The 20,049-nt window shown below is 42.2% G+C and overlaps 1 protein-coding gene across 1 annotated transcript in view; it reads right to left on the reverse strand.

Annotated features, from left to right (window-relative positions):
* Window positions 1–10,951: 10,951 nt before the first annotated feature.
* GFOD1 (Gfo/Idh/MocA-like oxidoreductase domain containing 1) overlaps window positions 10,952–20,049 on the reverse strand; it is a 74,986-nt gene continuing 65,888 nt past the window's right edge. The window contains exon 2 of the mRNA XM_065831465.2: window positions 10,952–18,541. Coding sequence (XP_065687537.1) covers window positions 17,622–18,541 — 920 coding nt within the window. The 3' untranslated portion in view covers window positions 10,952–17,621. The remainder of the gene's footprint in view (window positions 18,542–20,049) is intronic.

Below are 20,049 nucleotides of genomic sequence, written 5' to 3' on the forward strand. Positions count from 1 at the left end.
GGCGGAGTGTTGGGAGGACTGCCCCTCATCTCTCAGTGCTGGATGCTTCTTCCTCCACGTTTGGTGAGGCAGCTTTGGGAGCCGGCTGGAGTCACTGGGTTTGTTCAGCCTGGAGGAGACTGAGGGGAGACCTCATGGGGCTACAGCTTCCTCACAAGGGGAGGAGGAGGGGCAGACGCTGGTCTCATCTCTTTAGTGACCAGTGACAGAACCCGAGGGAATGGCAGGAGGATGTGCCAGGGGAGGTTCAGGTTGGACATGAGGAAAAGGTTCTTCCCCCAGAGGGTGGTGGAGCACTGGAACAGGCTCTCCAGGGAGGCATCACAGCCCCAAGCCTGACAGTGTTCAAGAAGAGACTGGACAACACCCTCAGACACATGGTGTGACCTGTGGAGTTGTCCTGTGCAGGGACAGGAGTTGGACTCCACAATCCCTGTGGGTCCCTTCCGGCTCAGGACATTCTATGGTTCTGTACTGAGGGCTGCCAGAGGAAAATGACAGCATCTCTCATACACCTGTCTCAAGGTGACACCAGAGGTCTGGGTGTTCTAGCAGAACCAGCTGTGCCCAGTATGGAATTATATGGAGCAGTGATCCAAAAAGTACAGTTCTGTGCAAGACCCATTGATAATGCTTGTCAATAAGGGAATAACTCCTTTAATGCCAAGGCCTTGAAAAATAGCAAAGAATGATATTGCCTGTACCGTATTATTTACTACAATTGGTATGCTTGGCATTTTGGCCCACCCGCTGTGACACTTAGGGATATTTTACTTAGAATAATCTCTAGGAAGCTAAATGCATTTTCCAAAACCAAGATTTATTCTGACACATGTTAGCAAAATACTTGATGCCAAAACTCCCACCCTTCAAAACAGATAATCTGAGGGCCTAGATCTCACTGTTGGAAGCCAACACTCAAAAATCAACCCATGCTGCCAAAATCATGGGACATCAAATGTGTCGTTTTATTTGTTTGGTTGGTTTTTTTTAGATGGTGGTGGTTTTTTTCAGATCTTTGAGATCCTGCCACCCTGTAACTGCAGGTTTGCAAGGACTAGGCAGCTACTTTTAATAGCAGAGTTTTCAGCTCATAGTCCCTTTCCAGGGGCAGAAGCTTGAACAAGACCATCAAACACCTAAGTTAGCAACAACAAGATTTCAAAGCGCCCTCCAAGACAGCTGTGTAGGTTAAGTGGCCTATTTTCAAATGCACAGAACATCCCATTATTTTAACCTTGCCCAACGCTTTTGAAATGCTAAGGGGAAAGGACACTGCTGCAGAATGGTCACACTTTTGCTGAACCAAATTGACACAGAAATGTTTCTGTTGAGTCAGTGCAAGACCTAGCAAATATGCTTCTTGAAGTAATTCTGTACAGCAGCAGGTGGCAGTCTGGTGCCATTTCTTGTCATTCTTGACTGCTTCACCTCAAATACATCTTTTCTCGATAGATGGCACTTGTCTCTGGATGAGATCTTTTTGATGCTGTTGGGAGCTAACCAGGATCATAAGATTCAGAAAACAGTAAGTGAAAGTCAGTGAAATCTCTTATGACTTTTAGCTATTCATTTTATGCCTTATCAAGATGTATTATGTAGCTAGAGTGGTGCTTTAGAAAAGGCTGAAGCTAGTACTATTTATTTTAGCAGTAATTCATTGTACAGCAGGTACAGAAATATTTTAAGCAGTTGAACTACCAGACACTGTGCTATGGATTTGAATTACATTAATGTTAGCAATTATGGTATTGGTAAAAGTTCCTAATCAAAATTAGGGTCTGAAAGATGTAGCTGCATAGAAAAATAGCATGAAAACTATACCTGCCCTGAAAAACAATAAAATTAATGCGCTCCCTCTAGCAAAGTTTCTAAACCCCACATATAGAAAGCTTCTTAATCATGTTACTTATACACACAGATTTTCTTAATGGTGTCTGTAAACAGTTTGTAACGTATAGATAATAGGTTATTGTGGGATCCCAACCAAATTCAGTTGTCAGTACGACTACCGACATTATATTTAGGTCATCAGGAAATGAATTAAATAATATAATTCAAGACTTTTCAGAACATAAGCATAGGCTTAGCATGAACAGCTAATGACTACAGTGATTATTACGTGGCGACACACAGTGAAAAAAAGATGGCTAACCTATTTTTCTAGAAAGAAAATCGTACACAGAGTTAGATCCTTTTACTTTAGCAGCCTTATTTCTTTATAACTGCCTTTTTACATCCACCTGCACCAAAAAATGGCTAAATGACTCTACATGCTGTAAATCAATGTTGCAAAGCACACAGGTTTACTTAAATACTACATATCACTTAAATATTTCATTTCAGAAATTTTACATTTTCATAAATCAAATTATGACTTTATTTTCCTTTGCTTGGGGACATAAAGTATCTTTATTCCTATTGATGGAATCTCTTTATTGCCATTGTAAATGAAAGGAGAATTTCATCATAAATAGCTGCAGGTATCAATAAGCCAAGTGGACAACTGTGTTTATAATAAAACTGATTGATTGATTAATACATCATTAATCAATAATACCTTCCTAGGTATCTGCCCAAACCATGATAACCTAAACTTTTTAAGTTTAAACCTAAACTAAAACCTAAATTTTTAAGCTGCAATAACATCAGAAAAGGTAGCACACGTCAAAGATAAAAGGGAAACAGGTTTGGAATTGGCTTGGGATTATCTGAGATAGCAGAGCCAAACTAATTATTACCCTGCTAGCATACTGCATCTCTCATTTTTTCAGTGACTTCAAGTATTACTGTGTTTGCATTTTGTAGTGATATGTTTATATTGCACAAGTAAATTGCTCACTGACATACAAAGACACATGAGAAGAAAGCCAAACAGGCATTACTAATGTTTATTATTGCAAAATACAAACTGCATTGTGGCCATGGCTCTTCAAGAAAAGCAATGCTTTTGCTATTAAGGCTGGAATAATTTTGTGGAAGCAACGTCCTGCTGAATATTACGGCTCTTGGAAAGTCTTTTGGGTTTTGGTCTCTCCTGTATGACTGATCTGTCAGTGGAATCACGGATGATTATTGGAAGCACACCTTGTTATATGAATTTATCAAAAGAAGATGAAAACACCAAGCAGTAGAATGTTGATTTTATGCAGCATGGTGGTCCATATTTGCATGGCATTATAACGTATATTGTAACGTACAGAAAATATGTGCAGTTTTCAGGTGGGTTTCATTTACTCTGAGCCAACTTAGCATGCACTTCCTTTTTTTAAAAAAACACTTGTCTCATAATATCTTCACAGTGTATCAAAACCAGTGTACACTTTCAGCCTGCCAATGTACCCTCCCTTGTTCCTATCACAATAGGAAATGACTGCTGTTCAGGCAAGGAGTTACAAGTCGGGTCATATCAGTTTTTCTAAGATATCATCTCCTGTTTCTTCAGAAGCATGAATAGTTCCAGATGGTCAGTAGGGCTGTGTTAATGGAAAGGACAATTTAGTTATACATTCACATAATCTTTTCATTATGAGCATCAGCAGATCTAAAAAAGCTTGGCCTCATTTCCTGGCCAAAACAGCATCACTGCTGTTTACATTCTACGTGAGAAAAGAATGCAAATGTTGGAGCTATAAATGTTCACAACTTAATCCCTTGGTGAAGTCAAATGGAAAAAAATAACACTCTAGGGTAATAAAAATATCATAAAACTGTTCGGCAGCAAAAAGGAATTCAGCTCTTCATTTTAGCATGGCAGCACAACAGGCAGGTCTGCCTCCAAGCAGACCAAACACTGTAATCCTGAATACGGATCCCCAGACGACAGCAAGGAAAAGGCTTATGGGGCTGAAAACAGCATAAGAAGCAGCTGAACTTGGAAAGCTGAGTTCAAATCTGTCCTCCTCTGTTTTCTCACCCTGCTAGAGAATGAGAGTGCTTCGGAGGTGACATGCTTTTCTGTGCAGAAAGATAAAGAAACTGCAAAACAATTACGAAGACAATAACAAACTGCAGTTGCTTGCTCCAAACATAAAGGAAGTAGGATTTGTTTTAAGATTACGTTAGTGATTTTTTAGGATAATGTCTTCTGGCTCCTAGTCATAACTTCAATTTGTTACTTAACCTCAGATATCAACTGTGCCTGTCCTAAATATTCTTCTGCCAACCTGATCAGTAGGTGTGTTAAGGACACAATGGATGTTTTTGACTGAAAAAGGGTTGTGAGTTTTTAAATAGTACCAGAAACATGCTTTGTACTGCCAGGGAGCATAGCACATTCGAGGCACTACAAATAATCCCTAATAATCTTTTCTCAGTTTTGTTACTCTTTACTTGAGATGTGACAATGAGGTGACAATGAGAGAAAGGTTGGTCAGGTTAGGGACAGTGGGAAAATTAAATTATTAATATACACCTTGAGAATCTTAAGATATGGATGAGGTATAGTTATTATCATCCCTATACATCGTTAGAGACAGAGAAAAAATGTGGCAATATGCAAGTACCTGCCACAAAATGAGAAAGCACACAGGAATGAAGAGCAGGTTTCAGTCTTTGCACGATTTCTCCTTGTGTCAGAGCCCAGAAGCTACTTCAAGGTCACAAGCTGGATTTGGTTGTTAGATTCTGCATTTCTCACTAAGTATCTGGAGGAGTTGCAAAGGATTTTACTCCCTTGAGTCCTGTGATCCAGGGTAGAGATGGAGACAGTTCCTTCCAGTCCCTGGGTATATTTGAATGGGGCAATCTCTAAAGTGAGCTTAACCGAGCCCCGGTTTCAAGGCATCATTTCAACAGCCAGGATTACAGAAGCCAATCAGGTGTTGCTCACCATTGCCACCCTCCTCAGCCAGGACCTGTGCAGAGAATGGCACCCAGCTACCTGCTCACACATTTGGCCTTGGAAACAAGTTCATGGCTCCAACCTGCTGCCAAGGCTCAAAGGCAAGAGCCTAACCCAGCCGCTTCACTGGAACCATGAATGGAAGGGTGGAAGGATCAGATCCAACCAAAGCAACACAGCACTTGTACCTCTCAAGAATAATTTGTCACTTAATCACCTTATTTCAGAAAGGCAGCCTACCAAGGGGGAGAGGAGCCTGGTACACAAGCAGGCTTTGATCTCGGTGGAGCTCAGAGGGCTTTGCTAGAACATTAATTTAAAGGACTGAGCAGCAACTAATTAATGACTCCGTGTTGGTCATGGTTTGGAGGCTTGTTTTAATACATGAGGACAAGCTGTTAGGCTGGAATGGCAAACTGATGTTTATTTTGTGATAGGACAAAGCAGTCTCCACCTCTCTCCTGACTGTGATTTTCTGTCAGCCTTCTACATCTGCATTCCCATACTTGTTAAAGGTACTGCCAATGTCCTGCTTTCTGGTTGTTGTTGCACAGAATAATGGAAAGCCGTAAAAATCCCAGAACAATTTCCCCTTAAATTTGCAAATTACACTACGATTATTATCATCTGCCTCTCCAGGTAATAATTTGTAGCCATTACCACTGATAACTTGTCAGTGTTCTCTGAAGGGTTTTGGACCAGAAATCCTTGATAACTGAGCAGTGTGATCTGTAGGGTGCCAGCAAATACACTCGTCTAACATCCTTTCTTGAAACACAAAACAGAGGTGCAGTTTTGTGCTGACTCTGGCTTTTTCAGGCTGATTGATTATTCTAGTGATTTTTCTGGTCAGCACATAGATCTGGTGCTAATTCTATCAGCTTGGTTTTAAAATCGATGCATGGAGAGTGCAGTGTCTTTCACCTTGGAATTATGCAACATATATTCACTTAGATAAAGCTGTTGATACTGGCTTTGGTTTGCTAGCACTTTTCTAAACCAATGAATTTGAACGTAGACTGTGCAGACAACTCTAGCTTATTTGGCATTCACAAACTGAAGCAGCAATATTAAGAATTAATTATATATGACTACATTAATTATAATGAATTAGGTTTAAGAACTATTTAAAGGGAACTAGAAATTAAAGCAGCAGGATTTAGTATCTGGCTGTCAGAGACTTGATCTGCATGGCCTTGAGCAGCATGGTTTGCCATTCTGTCTCTAGCTTTCCAAATGACAAGGCAAAGGTAATGGTATGTACCTCCTTTGTAAAGCTGATGACATCCTGTTTTAAACACAAATATAACTATACATATATATATATATGTATAGTTATATATATAACAGCATGTGATTTCATATCTTTCAGCAGTACAGTTTTAAAATCCTTTTTTTAACGCCAAATAGTTCAGACCACTCAGTCCATAAAAGGAGAAAACTCCTACCAAAAATTACCTTAAAAAAAACCAAACAACCAACCAAAAAAACCACAAAAAACCAACCAACCAAACAAAAAACAAAACAAAACAAACAAAAAAACAACAACAAACCAAACCAAACCAAAACAAACAGAAGCTGCACATAAATTAAAATTATTTGAAAATATTACTACTTGTAACAGTATTTCTATGTAAGCTGAAATTCAGTAAAGGCCTGGCCTTGTAACTGGTCTGGAATGAGACATTTCTATCATCTTAAACATTTGGAGGGTACTCTTGACAGTGGCATCTGGAGTGAAGGGTTCAGCCACTGCAAGAGGGCTAACCTAATAATCCAAGAAGGAAATTCAGAAACAAAGAGAAATTCATTAGAGAGTGATCTCAGCAACTTCACCTCTGCCTCCACCTTACCAGGTGTGAAATGGAAGTAAGCACAACAGCTCGATTTGTGGGGATTTGTTAATCTTCACAAGGCACTTCATACGTGTGAGGCAGCACAGACAAAGTTTGCCAAATGTGGGTGGATAGCTGGGAGCTTTGTTAGTTCAGCAAGTGACTCAGTCCTTTCTTTTCCATAGAGGCCTTGTTCCTGCTCTCAGCCTAAACAACAGGAATTACTCCCAGCTAGCGAGGTCTCTGGCCAAAAGGGCAGGGTGTACCTCAGGAAGTAGTTTCTGCTGTCATGGAATCGCAAGCAAAAGGCGTAGAAAAATGAATGGGAAACTAGTCAATTTTAGCCAAAAATGTCATGCTGAAACAGGTTGGCACAGTTTATACCTGAATTTCCTCTCACTGAGGCATTTGTTAACACGCTAGTTTTGTAATACCAACATCCTTCCATTTTACCAACCGGTTCTCAACTCTCAGCTATGTCCATAGCAGCAGATAAAGTACCCAGGACCACCCTCCAGCAGTAAGGCCTGTTGGCACAGAATGGCTATGGCCCTATTTTTTAATTTCATAATCTCCAAAACCCAGTGGTTACAAGCAGCTTGCTGAGTGGGAACAATGGGAACAGTGGGAAAAGACTCTGCTGCATGCTGGCTTCCTAACTGTGCCATGGAAAGGATATAGAAGAATATAAGTTGATCTAAGCCAAAACCCATGCTTGGGACATTTATAACAATTTAACAGGATGGAGAGTCAATTGTCAGAGCACAGGAATGTTCTTGTTTCCTGTGAATCTGCTTTTTATCCCAGTTCTGACTTGCGCTGTCTTTCTGATCACCTTCCTTCTTGAGTTGGAGAGCTTGTCACAGTGTAAGGCTTCTTTTCATTACAGATACTTTCAGAAGCTATAATGACTTGCACCACTGAAAAGAAATGTTAAAAAAGTAGCATTTTGGGAGCAGTGGTGGGGAAAAAAGCCACCAAAGAAAACGTATTATGCTACAAGTCAAGCTCAATTTCCAACTATTTCTGCATTCTAAAAGTCTGAAATGCAGGGCTGAGCTTTTTCAGGTTTAGCTGAAACGCTGTGTAAAGCTTACTTTCACAAACAACAAAGCTGGTTGCTTTCGGAGGCTATTGTCTTTGCCTGGATGCAATATGATAATTTATGTGAAAGTCTTTAGTCTGCAAGATATGATTAAATGCAAAAGGCAGAGTGATTGCAACAGATTGGGGCAGACTCTGAAAGTCTTCTCTAAAAATCGGTATATACATCACTTTCATGCTGGAAGAAGGGGCCTCCACTTTCTTAGGATACACTTGCTTACATGTATATCCTTTTGTATGGAAATACAGAACTTAAAATTGTTTTCATCTATCCATTCTCTTTTATTTTGGGCTTGTTTATTATTCTGCAGTTACTCTACCAACTCTTTGATCTGATGAAAAAAGCACATTTCTGGCAGTCAGCAGACCTGGTTTCTATTTACATTCTGCTATTAAAGTGATCTGGCATAAATTGCTGTCAACAATGATTCAGATCAGGGAACTGATCTGCCTGAAAACTAACCTGGTAAGAAAAACCCGTGTTGTTAGTTTTCAGCTAAATCCACCATCATGTTAACCAGGTGGCTGCACACATGCTCCCCAGTGCCAGTACTTGGAGAAGGCAGGAACAAGCAGTTGGGGACAAGAGTAAGGACTGGAGCCCCACGCCTGTCAGCAGCCCTGCCTCAGCCCTCAGCAACTGCTCGTGGAGCTGCAATTGCTCATTTTGAAGCAAAGATGCAGTGCCACTCCAAGGTCTGCAGTGCTAAATTCACTAGCTGGTGCACTCCCAGGTGGAAAATATATTGCAAAAGGCAACATATGCAGGAGACGAGTATTAGCTGGTACTAAGCTAATGCTGTGGGACAAGTGGCAGGGCCAGTGGCTCAAGGGCTGCCTGCTGGGGATGCCTGACGGAAGTTTCCTCCTTCCATGTTGAGGGTGATGGCTGCAGCAGTGACCAGCACAGGCATGTGGGCCTGAGCAGGCCAAGCAAGAAGGACCTGGGTGCTCCTGGGCTGCAGCAGCCGCTCCCCCAGCCTCCAGCCCTGGGAAACACTGCTCTAGGAACCTTTCTCACCCACATTTGAGCTGCTCTGGGTTATCACATGGGGCAAAAAGCCCCATTTTTTCTGTGCAGTCACAGATGTCCACTCTGAAATAGGGGTTTTCCCCTGGCAATGCAGAGACACTAAGAGCTCCACGGCTTTCCACTGCCCAACAGGAATCAGTAACAAAAGCATTAAGTGCGACTTCTCTTTGGCACAGCAACACTTTTTAATAAGCCCTGCCCCAGCAAACTCTTGATTCCCGAAGAGAACAATGCAATGCATTTAACATTCTTCTGATTAATTTTTATGGCTACAAGCCACCCATTGTTTTTACTACATAGCTGCTAATCAAGTGGCTCCAGAAAATGGCAGAACAAGCCAGGGGAGCTGTGGAAGCCTTGGTTCTTTGAAAACTGTGGAAAATGGCAAGAGGTTTTCTCCCTCGCCCCTGTTTTTGCAGTTTGTTTTGAAAGCACAACTCTTACTTGGGCTCATAAATCTACACTTAAGTGTCTCACTATGGTGAGCCGCATTTCAAAATGTTTACCTTAGCATTTATGTAGGTTCATTAGTGTGGAATGTTTTTACTCACTCTTGCATTTGCACTTACCTATACAGTTACATATTGTGTGCTGTAACTGTGTACTAATAATCCCACTGTCTCTCTGACACTCTTTCAGAGGAATTGCTCCCCTAGGTGCCATTTTCCAAAGATTTCTACGTTTTACCTTTGAAATGGAAGTAGATCTTGTTTTACTATGAAGTAAAAGGATATACCATAAAATTTGGCCCTTTTTTGTTTCAGTGGCTAATTGATTAGGTGGAGACAGTGATCTGGAAACCTGGGCAAGGTTGTACTACATTTGCCCATGAGGGCAAGGCAAGCATTAAAATATAATTCCTGAAGATGTGGGCACTGATTCTTCTTTGCCTTGTGCTTTTCTCCTCTTCAGCTTAGGAAAATAATGTGTATTAAAACTGATTAAAATGTATTTTATATGTATATAAGCAACAATACCTCTTAAAAATGTGATAGCTTCAATGGTAGAAGTAGCTAACATGCTCCATTTCTGGGATGAAGTGAATGCCGTACCTACTCCTTACATTTTTATATATATGAAAAACATACAGTTCACTTCACAAGATCATGTGATCTGAGGGGAGTGTGCATTGTAAGTGATGATGATTTCCCATCCTTTCACAGATTTGTGTCTCAGATTTGTTGTACTTTCATAGTGCCTGGGAAATCAGTGGGCACTGACACGAGTAGAATCCAACACCTTCCTGTGTGCTCTGCTGTAGAATAGAAAATAATACATAGGAAATGCTCTATCCTTTTTACAAATCAATCACAGCGGCAATAAATCTTTCCTCAGAGCCTAGAACTTCCCACTGCTTCGCATTATCTTCTGCTTCATACTCAAGTGAGGTTTTTCTCCAGCATCAGACGGGCTGTGGAGTAACGAGCTCCTCTCTAGGGTGATGAGATACCCAGACCCAAAGGAAAAAAGGAGGCAAGGGGATGTCTCTGGGGAAACTGAGGACAGGGAAAACAAAGGCATCCCAGGACAGCAGTAGGGAGGCAGGGAGGGCGGCCCTGAAACAATCTCCCAGTTGTGCTCAGCAGGGATGGCCAGTGCCCCAGTCTTGCTGTGCCACTGGACATAGAATCGTAGAACGTCCTGAGTTGGAAGGGACCCACAAGGATCATTGAGTCCAACTCCTGTCCCTGCACAGGACAACCCCACAGGTCACACCATGTGTCTGAGGACATTGTCCAGTCTCTTCTTGAACACTTGGGGCTGTGACACCTCCCTGGGGAGCATGTTCCAGTGCTCCACCACCCGCTGGGGGAAGAGCTTTTTCCTCATGTCCAGCCTAAACCTCCCTGAACATATTGGCATCCACCGGCAATAAAACCAGATGCCTCCTCAGGACACACGACTCCAGCAGGAGTTAGCTCAGGCCTTGTCATAACATTAAACCTTCAAATAGCTCAGTGTTAAACCTTCTTCTTCCTCTCCCTCCATCACAATCCCCACTCCCAAGCAAAAGCCCGTGTGTTTTACTCCGATGTGTTGAACTTAACAAGCCGGCCAGAAACCAGGCAAAGGCGATAGTTATTACCCTCCCTGCCCCCCAATACAACTGTGGAGAAGAACGACAGACAGCTGAGATCACATCCTTTTACATTTTTATTTGCCAGTTAAGATCCTTTTATTCCATCAATGCAAATATGCAGAACAGCAGGAAACCATGTTTTAAGCAGCACATACCAGTTGGCTGAGAATAAACTAACTACATTCCCCAAGCAATGTAAAAGTAACAATGCACATAATCTTCCAGAAGAAGAAACAAACAGATATTGCAGCCCAGAGGCACAGCAGGCAGCTTCCGTACAAAGTAGTTTGGCTATTGAAAATGCTAGAACCAGCCCTCGCCTGTTTCTCCAACCCCACCCCCCACCCCCAAAAGTCCTACTATAATTTAACCACTTTTTTTTTTTTTTTGCTATCTACATAATATATAAAATATAAACTCTGTTTACTTATAACACTTACTTTTCTTGATAAATAGCTCTTTAAAATATCTACTGTACATATGTCCATGCGTTGACATTATATATATATATAGCATTTATATATACGTATGTATGTCTGAAAAACAATAAATATATACTTAATAATGACACAGCAACAAACTGAACGTATTCTGATTTTCAAAATCAAATAAAAGAAAACAGAGAGAAACAGTGAGTGTCGCTTGCGAAGCACAGCATAGCAGGGAGGCTTTGATTCCTGCCCTGGCTGGGCATTCGGTGTGCCACCTACTTGAGCAGTTGTGGTGTTAGCATGTTCTTTAATGAATCTGTTGTCCGAAGTTACTTTGAGTTGTAGGTGAGCCACCCTGCATGCCATGTGTGACACAGACTGGGGGACAAGGAAGACCCGCCTCATGGCTTGAAGTGGAATGAGAAACGGAAAGGGGAGGGAAGCGAGTCTGACAGCTGGTGTAAAAAGAAAAGTAATGGACAGCACATGGCTGGAAGGTCACAAATAACCATGGTAAACAAGTTAACAGAGTTAAGTGCTTTTAAAGACGATGGCTGGCACTGCTGCAGAAAGTATCTTGATTATCTGTAGCCAACTCCATGTAATGAACCAGCTTTCCCACTGCCACAAGAAGACACAAATGAAACCCAGATGGTCAAATTCGGATGCTAGAAATGGGGTCACTGCATGACACTGTGAGGCTGCAGGTTCAGAGCCAAACCTGCCCAAGGGCAGCTGAATTCACTGAACGTCCTTAATGGATGTTCACTGAACCTTACGGATGGGATTTTTTTAAAGTATGAACTTTAAACAAACAAACAAACCACAAAACACACGCATTCCCAAACAGTTAATTTCACACACACCAAAACATAACAAGATGGATTTTTTTAAAAACTTTTCATTTCAAAACAGCATTCTTTAAAAATGTAACTTAATTCTGAAAGAAAAAATGCAAATGACCTTCTACAAACATGTTTTGTGTTCGGTTTTGGACTGACCATAGCCATTCTGTTTATTCATTTAACTGAAAATGCTGAATAAAAGCTATTTCAGTTTGACCTAAGCTGATACCCTTCATTCCCCAACCCCAAGGCTTTGACTTGGCAGTTTAAAAAAAGTCATTACTTGCCCGGGCTCTGGCTCCAGTAAGTCATGAGGTTATGACATTGGTTCATGAATGCAGCATTATGTATAGTCCCATTTACTTAAAATTTCTTGTTTTCATCAGCAAATGGAAGTGGGCAGTTATTGTTAAGGGGAAACATTTTATTGGAGAGACTTCATCCAGCAGCTCAAAAGAGAGAAAATTGAAAGCAGATAAGACTGCCAATTATTATTCAGCCATACTTCATCTCTACAATTTACAAACTTTGCTCCTCACAAGTAACAACTTCAACAAGAAACTGCTGTCCTGAATATCCTGCCACTTGACAACTAGTCCTGGATACCCAGAGAGCACTGCAGAGCTCAAACAGTCCAGTGTGGAGTTTCATATATACTTAAAGGTACATCACCGGGCCACTGGAACCTCACACCAGTGTTGAGTAGCTGCAAAAGGAAAAAGTCTGCTGGGTACTTTTAAACCCTTGTAAAAACAGAACTCAACAGTTACTAGACTTCATGAATTGTGGTATTTTATATTGAAGGCCATAAATAACAGCCAAGTATAAAAATCACCAGCAACAAGAAATTCTTCCATCAGTGATTTCTGAATCTCTGCAAAGACACCATCAAGATACTATGTTTATCTTTACCCACCAAATTTTTTTTTTTTTTTTTTTGGTAGAGAAATTAGTAATTTTAAATGGAGTCTTTTCCATGTTTGTATGGACACAGAAATAAATAACAGAGAAACTGAATTGTCCTTGCACTGTGACCACACACAGCAGCAAAGCCTCCTTTTTTGAATGGCTGAACTTTCAGGACAGCTGTTCCCTTCTATGGTCACTGATTCAAAAGCTATACAAAAGAAGGAAACACTAAGTACAAAGTGGAGAGTGCCTCTGATTGCCCTCATCTGGCTGGGCAGGAATTTCTCATGCTTTCAGCCAAAGCAAAGGATGAACTCCACAGCAGCCCATCCTGAGCCTAAACTCATCTGTGCATGCCCCGATTCTCTGCCGTGTTGGCTGCACGGGTAAGGACGTATCATCTCTACTTGGTATTTTCTAACTACACAGCTAAAGTACTCCTAATTGAACACATGCATGATATTAGACAGAGGAACCCCAAGCTCTTGCAGAGTTGTTACGCCTCCATGTAGGACCTCAGTGAGTTCAGCACTGAGGACATGCACGGATCTGGCAGGAATATAGGACGGATGCTGCTTCCTCGAGGGCCGGGTCCCTTCTTGGGCTCTCAAACACAGAGGTGGGGCAAGGCTGCTGCTGTCACCCTCAGGAGGTGCAGCCCTCACCTTCCACGTGACCAGCATATTCTCCCTGTTGATGCAGGCATATAGGTCATATAGGTACCAGACTGCATAAACACCTCCCTGTCATTGCCTGCTGCAGCCACCACTCTCCCTTTGAGCACATGGAAGGACTGGACTTGTGCGCTGCTGTCTTACAGCATAGGGTTGCCCTACCCCTGGTGTGGACCCCAATGCAATTCCCATGCAAAATAAGACATCATCTCTCAGCTGACAGCCCCAGCGTTGGAACAGACCCCTGCAGAGCAGCAGAGTGTTTCTCATGGGCTCTCCCCTTTGGCTCTTTTGTCTTTGGCAACACACCATAATGTACAGTATCCTGCATACATGGGTTGATGGCAAAGGAAAACCTCTCCAACAGCAGCCCTGGGGAAGAGGAATGAACATTCCTTACCTAGGGCATGAACAAGCTCATTTGGGGGCTACTGAAAATTCCAGCAGTAGCCACAGTTTGGCTATTAGGCCTGCACCAATTCTAGCAGCATTAATCTCAAATCTTGTGGCACAGCATTAAAGAACAGCATTAAAAGTGCAATTCCAAATATACGTTTCCTGGTGTGGTACCGCCTTTCAGCTCAATCAGGTCCATCTCTGCTATATGCTGCCCAAATTCTCAAACCCCATGTGAACTCCAGAGGCTGCTTAGGGCAATGTAATGTACTTTCAACTGTACCAAAAAAGCAGGGGGCTTGATGCTGCCAAGAAAGATCACAGACTCTAAAGTAATAATATCTCAGAATAGTAATACACATTCTATAAATAAACCAATTCCTTCCTCCGCTAAGCCAGGTGGCAGTTTAGTATCTTTACACTTGACACTACAGCACCTTCACCTCCTACAGGATGGAAAAACTGTCACACAATCCTGAACGTATGCAGTTACTGCTGCCATCCCAGTTAGGTAACAAGTTCACCTAAATCTAGCAGATCTCTTGCTGTCAGAAGAGGAGGTCCCGCCCTGGCCCTGCTCTTTCTGCCGCCTCTCAGGGGCCAGCACAACGAGGTAGACAGGATTTGCAAGCCAGCACTAATCCTAGCATCAGATGGCTGTGAAACCAAAGCATTAGATTTTCTTTCTGCTAAGCAGCACTATCTGCATCAGTAAGTCTGCACAGAGGAGGGATGATGTCTGTCACCTAAACCTTTGGATCCAGCACAGAAAGGTTGAGCTCAGTAGTACTATCCCTACACACTGTGTCTTGCCTGGGGACTGCTCTCTGCAGGGGTGGGGAACAGGACTCCAACATATCTTTTTTTCAGCTGGCATCACAAAACCCAAGACGACACAGGAAAAAAGTAAATAAAGATAGGAAAAACTGTCAACATTTCTGAACCAAAATGAGGTGTACAGACATTCCAGCACAATGGTCAAACCACTAAGAAGCAAGACTCACAAACATTTTGGTCCATGTTTTGTTCCAGTTTTGGGTGATGTTTAACTAGACATGGTTAATTATCCACTGGGCTTGCACTCATGACTTGAATTAGACACTATTTTCAATAGATGCTTTTTGCTTTACTATATAAAAACACTCTTGATCCTTTTGGGGCTAATTTCATTTTTCAGGAGAGAGATGATTTCTTGATCAAATTCTTTCTTCTGGTGTTTCTCTGTATTTTTCAAGGGCAGGAACAGGATAGCATGGTACACCATGACAATTATAATGGCAAATTCCTGTTGGCACAGTTACAACCACAGAAATTCTCAGAGGTTTTTAGGAAAAACATCCAAACTTGTCAAAGGCTGCTTCCAAGAAGAAATGATGAAAGCTTTCCCAAGGTCTTAGCAGAAGCGGTCAGCCCCAGAGACAGTTGCTAGAACTGGCAGAACAACATGGATAGAAACAATTCTCTGTTTGGGTGTGGTCTTGCAGTATTACATTATTCCTTCATCAGTCACACTATTACACTTTGGGGAATATTTCGTGAAGGGTCAGGCATGTGATCTCCAAAAATTAAGTACACATTAATAATTTTGCGGTGGGAGTCAAGTTTCCTAACTTTAGCCACCTAAGCATTTAGAAGCCAAGATTCTCTGCAAAGGAGAAGGACAGGAATTTCCAATGGGCACCTTCTTCTATATCAATCTTGGGATGAACTGAGTCACCCTTTGGAGAGCTCTCTCCATATTGATTACCATGTCCTTGCACAGCTGATCAGGACAAGACACTCAGCTTTCAGCTGACTAAAGTCAGTTGAGCTGAACCACACTACTGATGCCCTCCTGTTCCAAACCATGAAGCTTTAAAACTGGGAACACGACAGAGAGGAGCATATAGTAATCAGAGTAATTTGTAAGAGAAGCCTCTACAGAAGCCCTTAGTGCTTCTAAAATTAGCAAAACTGTGTTTTTTAAAAAATCTAAATTATTCTGACAGTTCTCTTTCTATCCTAAAATGGCAACACTAATCTGATGGCCTTGAGAAAGAGGGTCATAATTTCTTTTTTAATTTACTGCTCATCCAAATGTTCTCTTCTTTCCCCTAGTCAAAATTAACAAAAAAACCTAAAAAGGTTTTTCTCAGGTTTAAAATAATTTAGTGCTTTATGCTTGTGTTCTACTTCTTTTTCCTATCTGAGAACCTAACACTGTAAACACATGAGCACTGGAGCAGCTTTATGCAGCAAATCAGTATCCCTGTTTACTGGGATAGTTAATGTGCCTTTCACTATATTCTTTCAAGAATATATTCATGAAGTAACATATTATTTCAAGACTGCAATCTAAAATATTAAAAAGAAGAAAAGGACAAACACATCAGAAGAGTTTGCCCATCCCTGCACTGATGACAGGGAATGATGACTACAGTACCAAGAGCCAGTCACTTTAAGGAGGTGAAAAGGTGGGGGTCTTATGTAACTTTTTTCCCCTGGAAATGGACGGGAAATTTTCTCATCTCTTTTGTTTTTCACTCACACTCACCACTCGTTGAGTGTCCACCTAAAACCAAAATACGTGATGAATTCACTCAAAAGTCAGTCCCGGATACAGGAAATTTTGTGTAAACCTTCATAAGACTAGCCTGAGTTCAGCTGTATAATAAAATCCACTATCACTACTGTCTCATGCCACTTGCCATTTATGAAGGTTTTGCACAACCCATTTTAACCAGCAAATCTGTACAATTAATACTGACACTTACCAGGAGCTCACAGAAGACCCTCCTTTCCCCAATACTGAGGCATATGCACTGTGGTTGAGGACTGCTTTGTTTTAAAAGCCACGCATTTTCCTATTTAATTGTGCTTTAAAACAAACAAACAAACAAATAAAAAACAACTAGCTAAACCAACACAGAGAAGCTCCTAACAAGCTATATGAAAAGTGAGCTGCCAAGATTTTCCATATCATGTGACAGTTTCACACCAAGTCCTGTTATTCTGTGTGTTGGTTAGAGGTGTAGTACTACAGCACGGTGGTGTCAGCTGTCATGGTAGGAACCATTCATGTCAGACGTTACAGAAAATTTAATGACATGACAGTACCTTCACAGCCCTCTGGTAGGTAGGGAAAATCTTAGAGGATCTTCCCAACCTTTCACAGTAAACACAATTGGATAATCTAAAGCACCTGCAAGCAGGAGATGAGTCCATGATATATCTTTCCGACCAGCCAGCTAATACTGTTATTAAAACAGTTAAGTTGTGTCAGCTCTTATGTCTCCTATCTGTTTTGGGCATTTCTAAGGACCTTATCACTTTGGCATTTAGCCATCAACAGATTTAGTTGATCCAAACACCCTATTTCCTTCCCCTGTATCCTCAGCTGTTTCTAAGATGTCCAAGCCCTTCACAGGGGCTGAATTATCATTTCCCTCAAGAGCTGTCTGGTTCCTATTCTTTCCCGGTAGCTGAGAGAAGCTAGCAGTACAGAGACATCCTGCTCTTCCGCATGGCTTCGCTGATTAAGTACGCCGGGCTCAGTTCTGGCTCCTCAGTCATGATTGAAATGTTCTGCCACTCCCCCAGCTGGTTGGACTTTTTAATGGTGTCCACCACACACAGGGCATACAGACAGTCATCAAAAGTGGCAGCCATCGTGAGGGGCCTCCCGTCCCAGGTCCTCCTGTCGTCCTGGTCCTCAAATGCCTGTCGGACAGCTTGAACCATCTTAATGGTGCCTCGGAGGTAGGGGGATGGGATGTCACTGAAGGCCTTCTCTGGGAGTAAGGAGTTGCTGACCGGCGTGGAGTCCTTTAGCAGGAGCTCTCGCTGAGGAGAGCTGTTGCTCTGTCCGTAGAGATCAGTGCCTATTACAATCAGCCGTCCTGACGAACCCACCACAATAATGTCTTGTTTGAACTCCCCTGGGACATTGAAGTTGAGCGTCACCGTGCAGCACACGCCGCCTTCCAGGACCATCTGAAACGTACAGAAGTCGTCACTGGTGATCTGCCGTATCCCTTTGATGTGGTCCGTCTGCTTTACAAAGGTCTTGAGCAACCCGTGCACTTTCACGGCCTTCTGGCTGGTGAGGAAGGTGAGGAGGTCGATGATGTAGGTGCCAACCGAGTGCAAGCCCCCGCCTCCCATCAGGTCGTCACAGCTCCAGTTGTACTTCTTGCCCAGCAGGCTTCCGCTGTGAACCTGCACCTCACACACCAGCAGCTCCCCGACGTAGCCCTCCTGGATCAGTTGCTTCATCTTCACAAAAGCAGGCAGGAAGCGCAAAACGTTCCCCATGATACTCATGAGCTTTGGGTAATAATGAGCTGCGGTCATCATCCTAAAGGCATCCAGGGGAGTCGCCGTTCGGTCGCAGATGACATTTTTTCCAATGCCTGAAAAACAGTTTTAAAAAAAAATATCGTCAACAAAAATATATCGATTGAGTAAGCTCAAAGCCTTAAGGCTCTTCTTGAAGATTAAACCAAGGAGAAAGATCCTTGAAAGAAGAAAACATTTCAATATGGTGTTAAAGGCAGAAAGATTACGCTCTGGCATATTTCCAAAATGCATGTAACAGTTCCTCAAGCACCACAGTGAAAATGCATCCCTTTTTATTTTCAAAATGCACTCATGCCTAAAAATAGCAAGAAGGTGAGTGCCTGGAGAGATAAGAAAGCAAGCTAAGGTAAGGTGGCCTGCTACCTCACATTTGCCACCTTCTGGGAGCAGGTACAAAACCTCACCTCGCCTATCTCCCAGGCGTCTCTTCTGTGATTACCTGCCTGCACGTAGGCTTCCAAGAGCTGAATCTGAGCTTCAGATCCAAACCCCTGAAGCATATGAGTAACACCACCTCACACCCACAGTAACTGGATGTATGTACACTGAAATGTCTGGGCTTGTCTTCCCAATCGTCTTGTTCCTTCATCCTTCCCGTTCAGACTGTTTAAGAGGCTCTGACTGGAGACAGAGAGAAGTACTGGGCTTGTTGCTTGATTCAAAACCTAGGAATTGCTTCTCACTCATAAAATGCCACGCTATCCTAACAGTGGCATTAATTTTTTTGAAGCAGCTCTGTTGAAATGTCAACTGCGCATCCACAGTGCCAAGGGAGAGCCACGATTGCTCTAAAACAGGTCAAACGTAGCTGTGACAATCTGTTCCCTCACAGAATTGCCCATATGTGCCACACTGTTTACTGAAGCTTGCACGATGGTCCTGTTTCATCTGGCCATCAAGGTGTGCAACTGAATGCAGTGCATGCTGACAGGCCTGATAATGGTTTTATTATTGATTTCTCCTTTCAATTACTTTCATTCTGTGCCCATCCACACATACAGTGGCAGTCTCTAGTTTCCTTTATAGTTGCATACAAAGATTTTTTTTTTTTATGGTTAATGAACAACATTAGGTGAGCTACACAACACCTTATAGCACTAAATATAATCTTTGCCTTGAGAGCCTGGGGCTATAGCTGGGCCTGGCACTTAAAGGAGCAGGATTTGGTTCCTGTTTGATGGAGTCCAGATGAATAAATCTGGTGACTTGCTAAATCTCTTTGTGTTTAGATCCCTTTTCCCTTCAGATAGGTGAGAAATCCCTTTTTCTTTAAAATGCTGGTGAGAGGATAAAATTTTACTTGTTTTGGAACTGTTTGGATGAAGTCGTATAAATACAGACAGATGGCAGGGATCTGTCTGAGCCCACTTACATGAATATTTAACAGCCTGACTGGAAAAAGAAGGGGGTCACAGTCCAAACATTTAATAACCAGCTTATCCACAGTGCCTATTCACAGTCTTTGTCTGCTGCTATTTGAGTAGCTGAAAGCAGAGGGAGGGCTGTCACCATTGAAGGGACAGTCACATCTAAATAACAGCCAAGAAGGGAAAGATCTACC

Source organism: Patagioenas fasciata, chromosome 2 (assembly GCF_037038585.1).
Source record: "Patagioenas fasciata isolate bPatFas1 chromosome 2, bPatFas1.hap1, whole genome shotgun sequence".
Classification (NCBI taxonomy): domain Eukaryota; kingdom Metazoa; phylum Chordata; class Aves; order Columbiformes; family Columbidae; genus Patagioenas; species Patagioenas fasciata.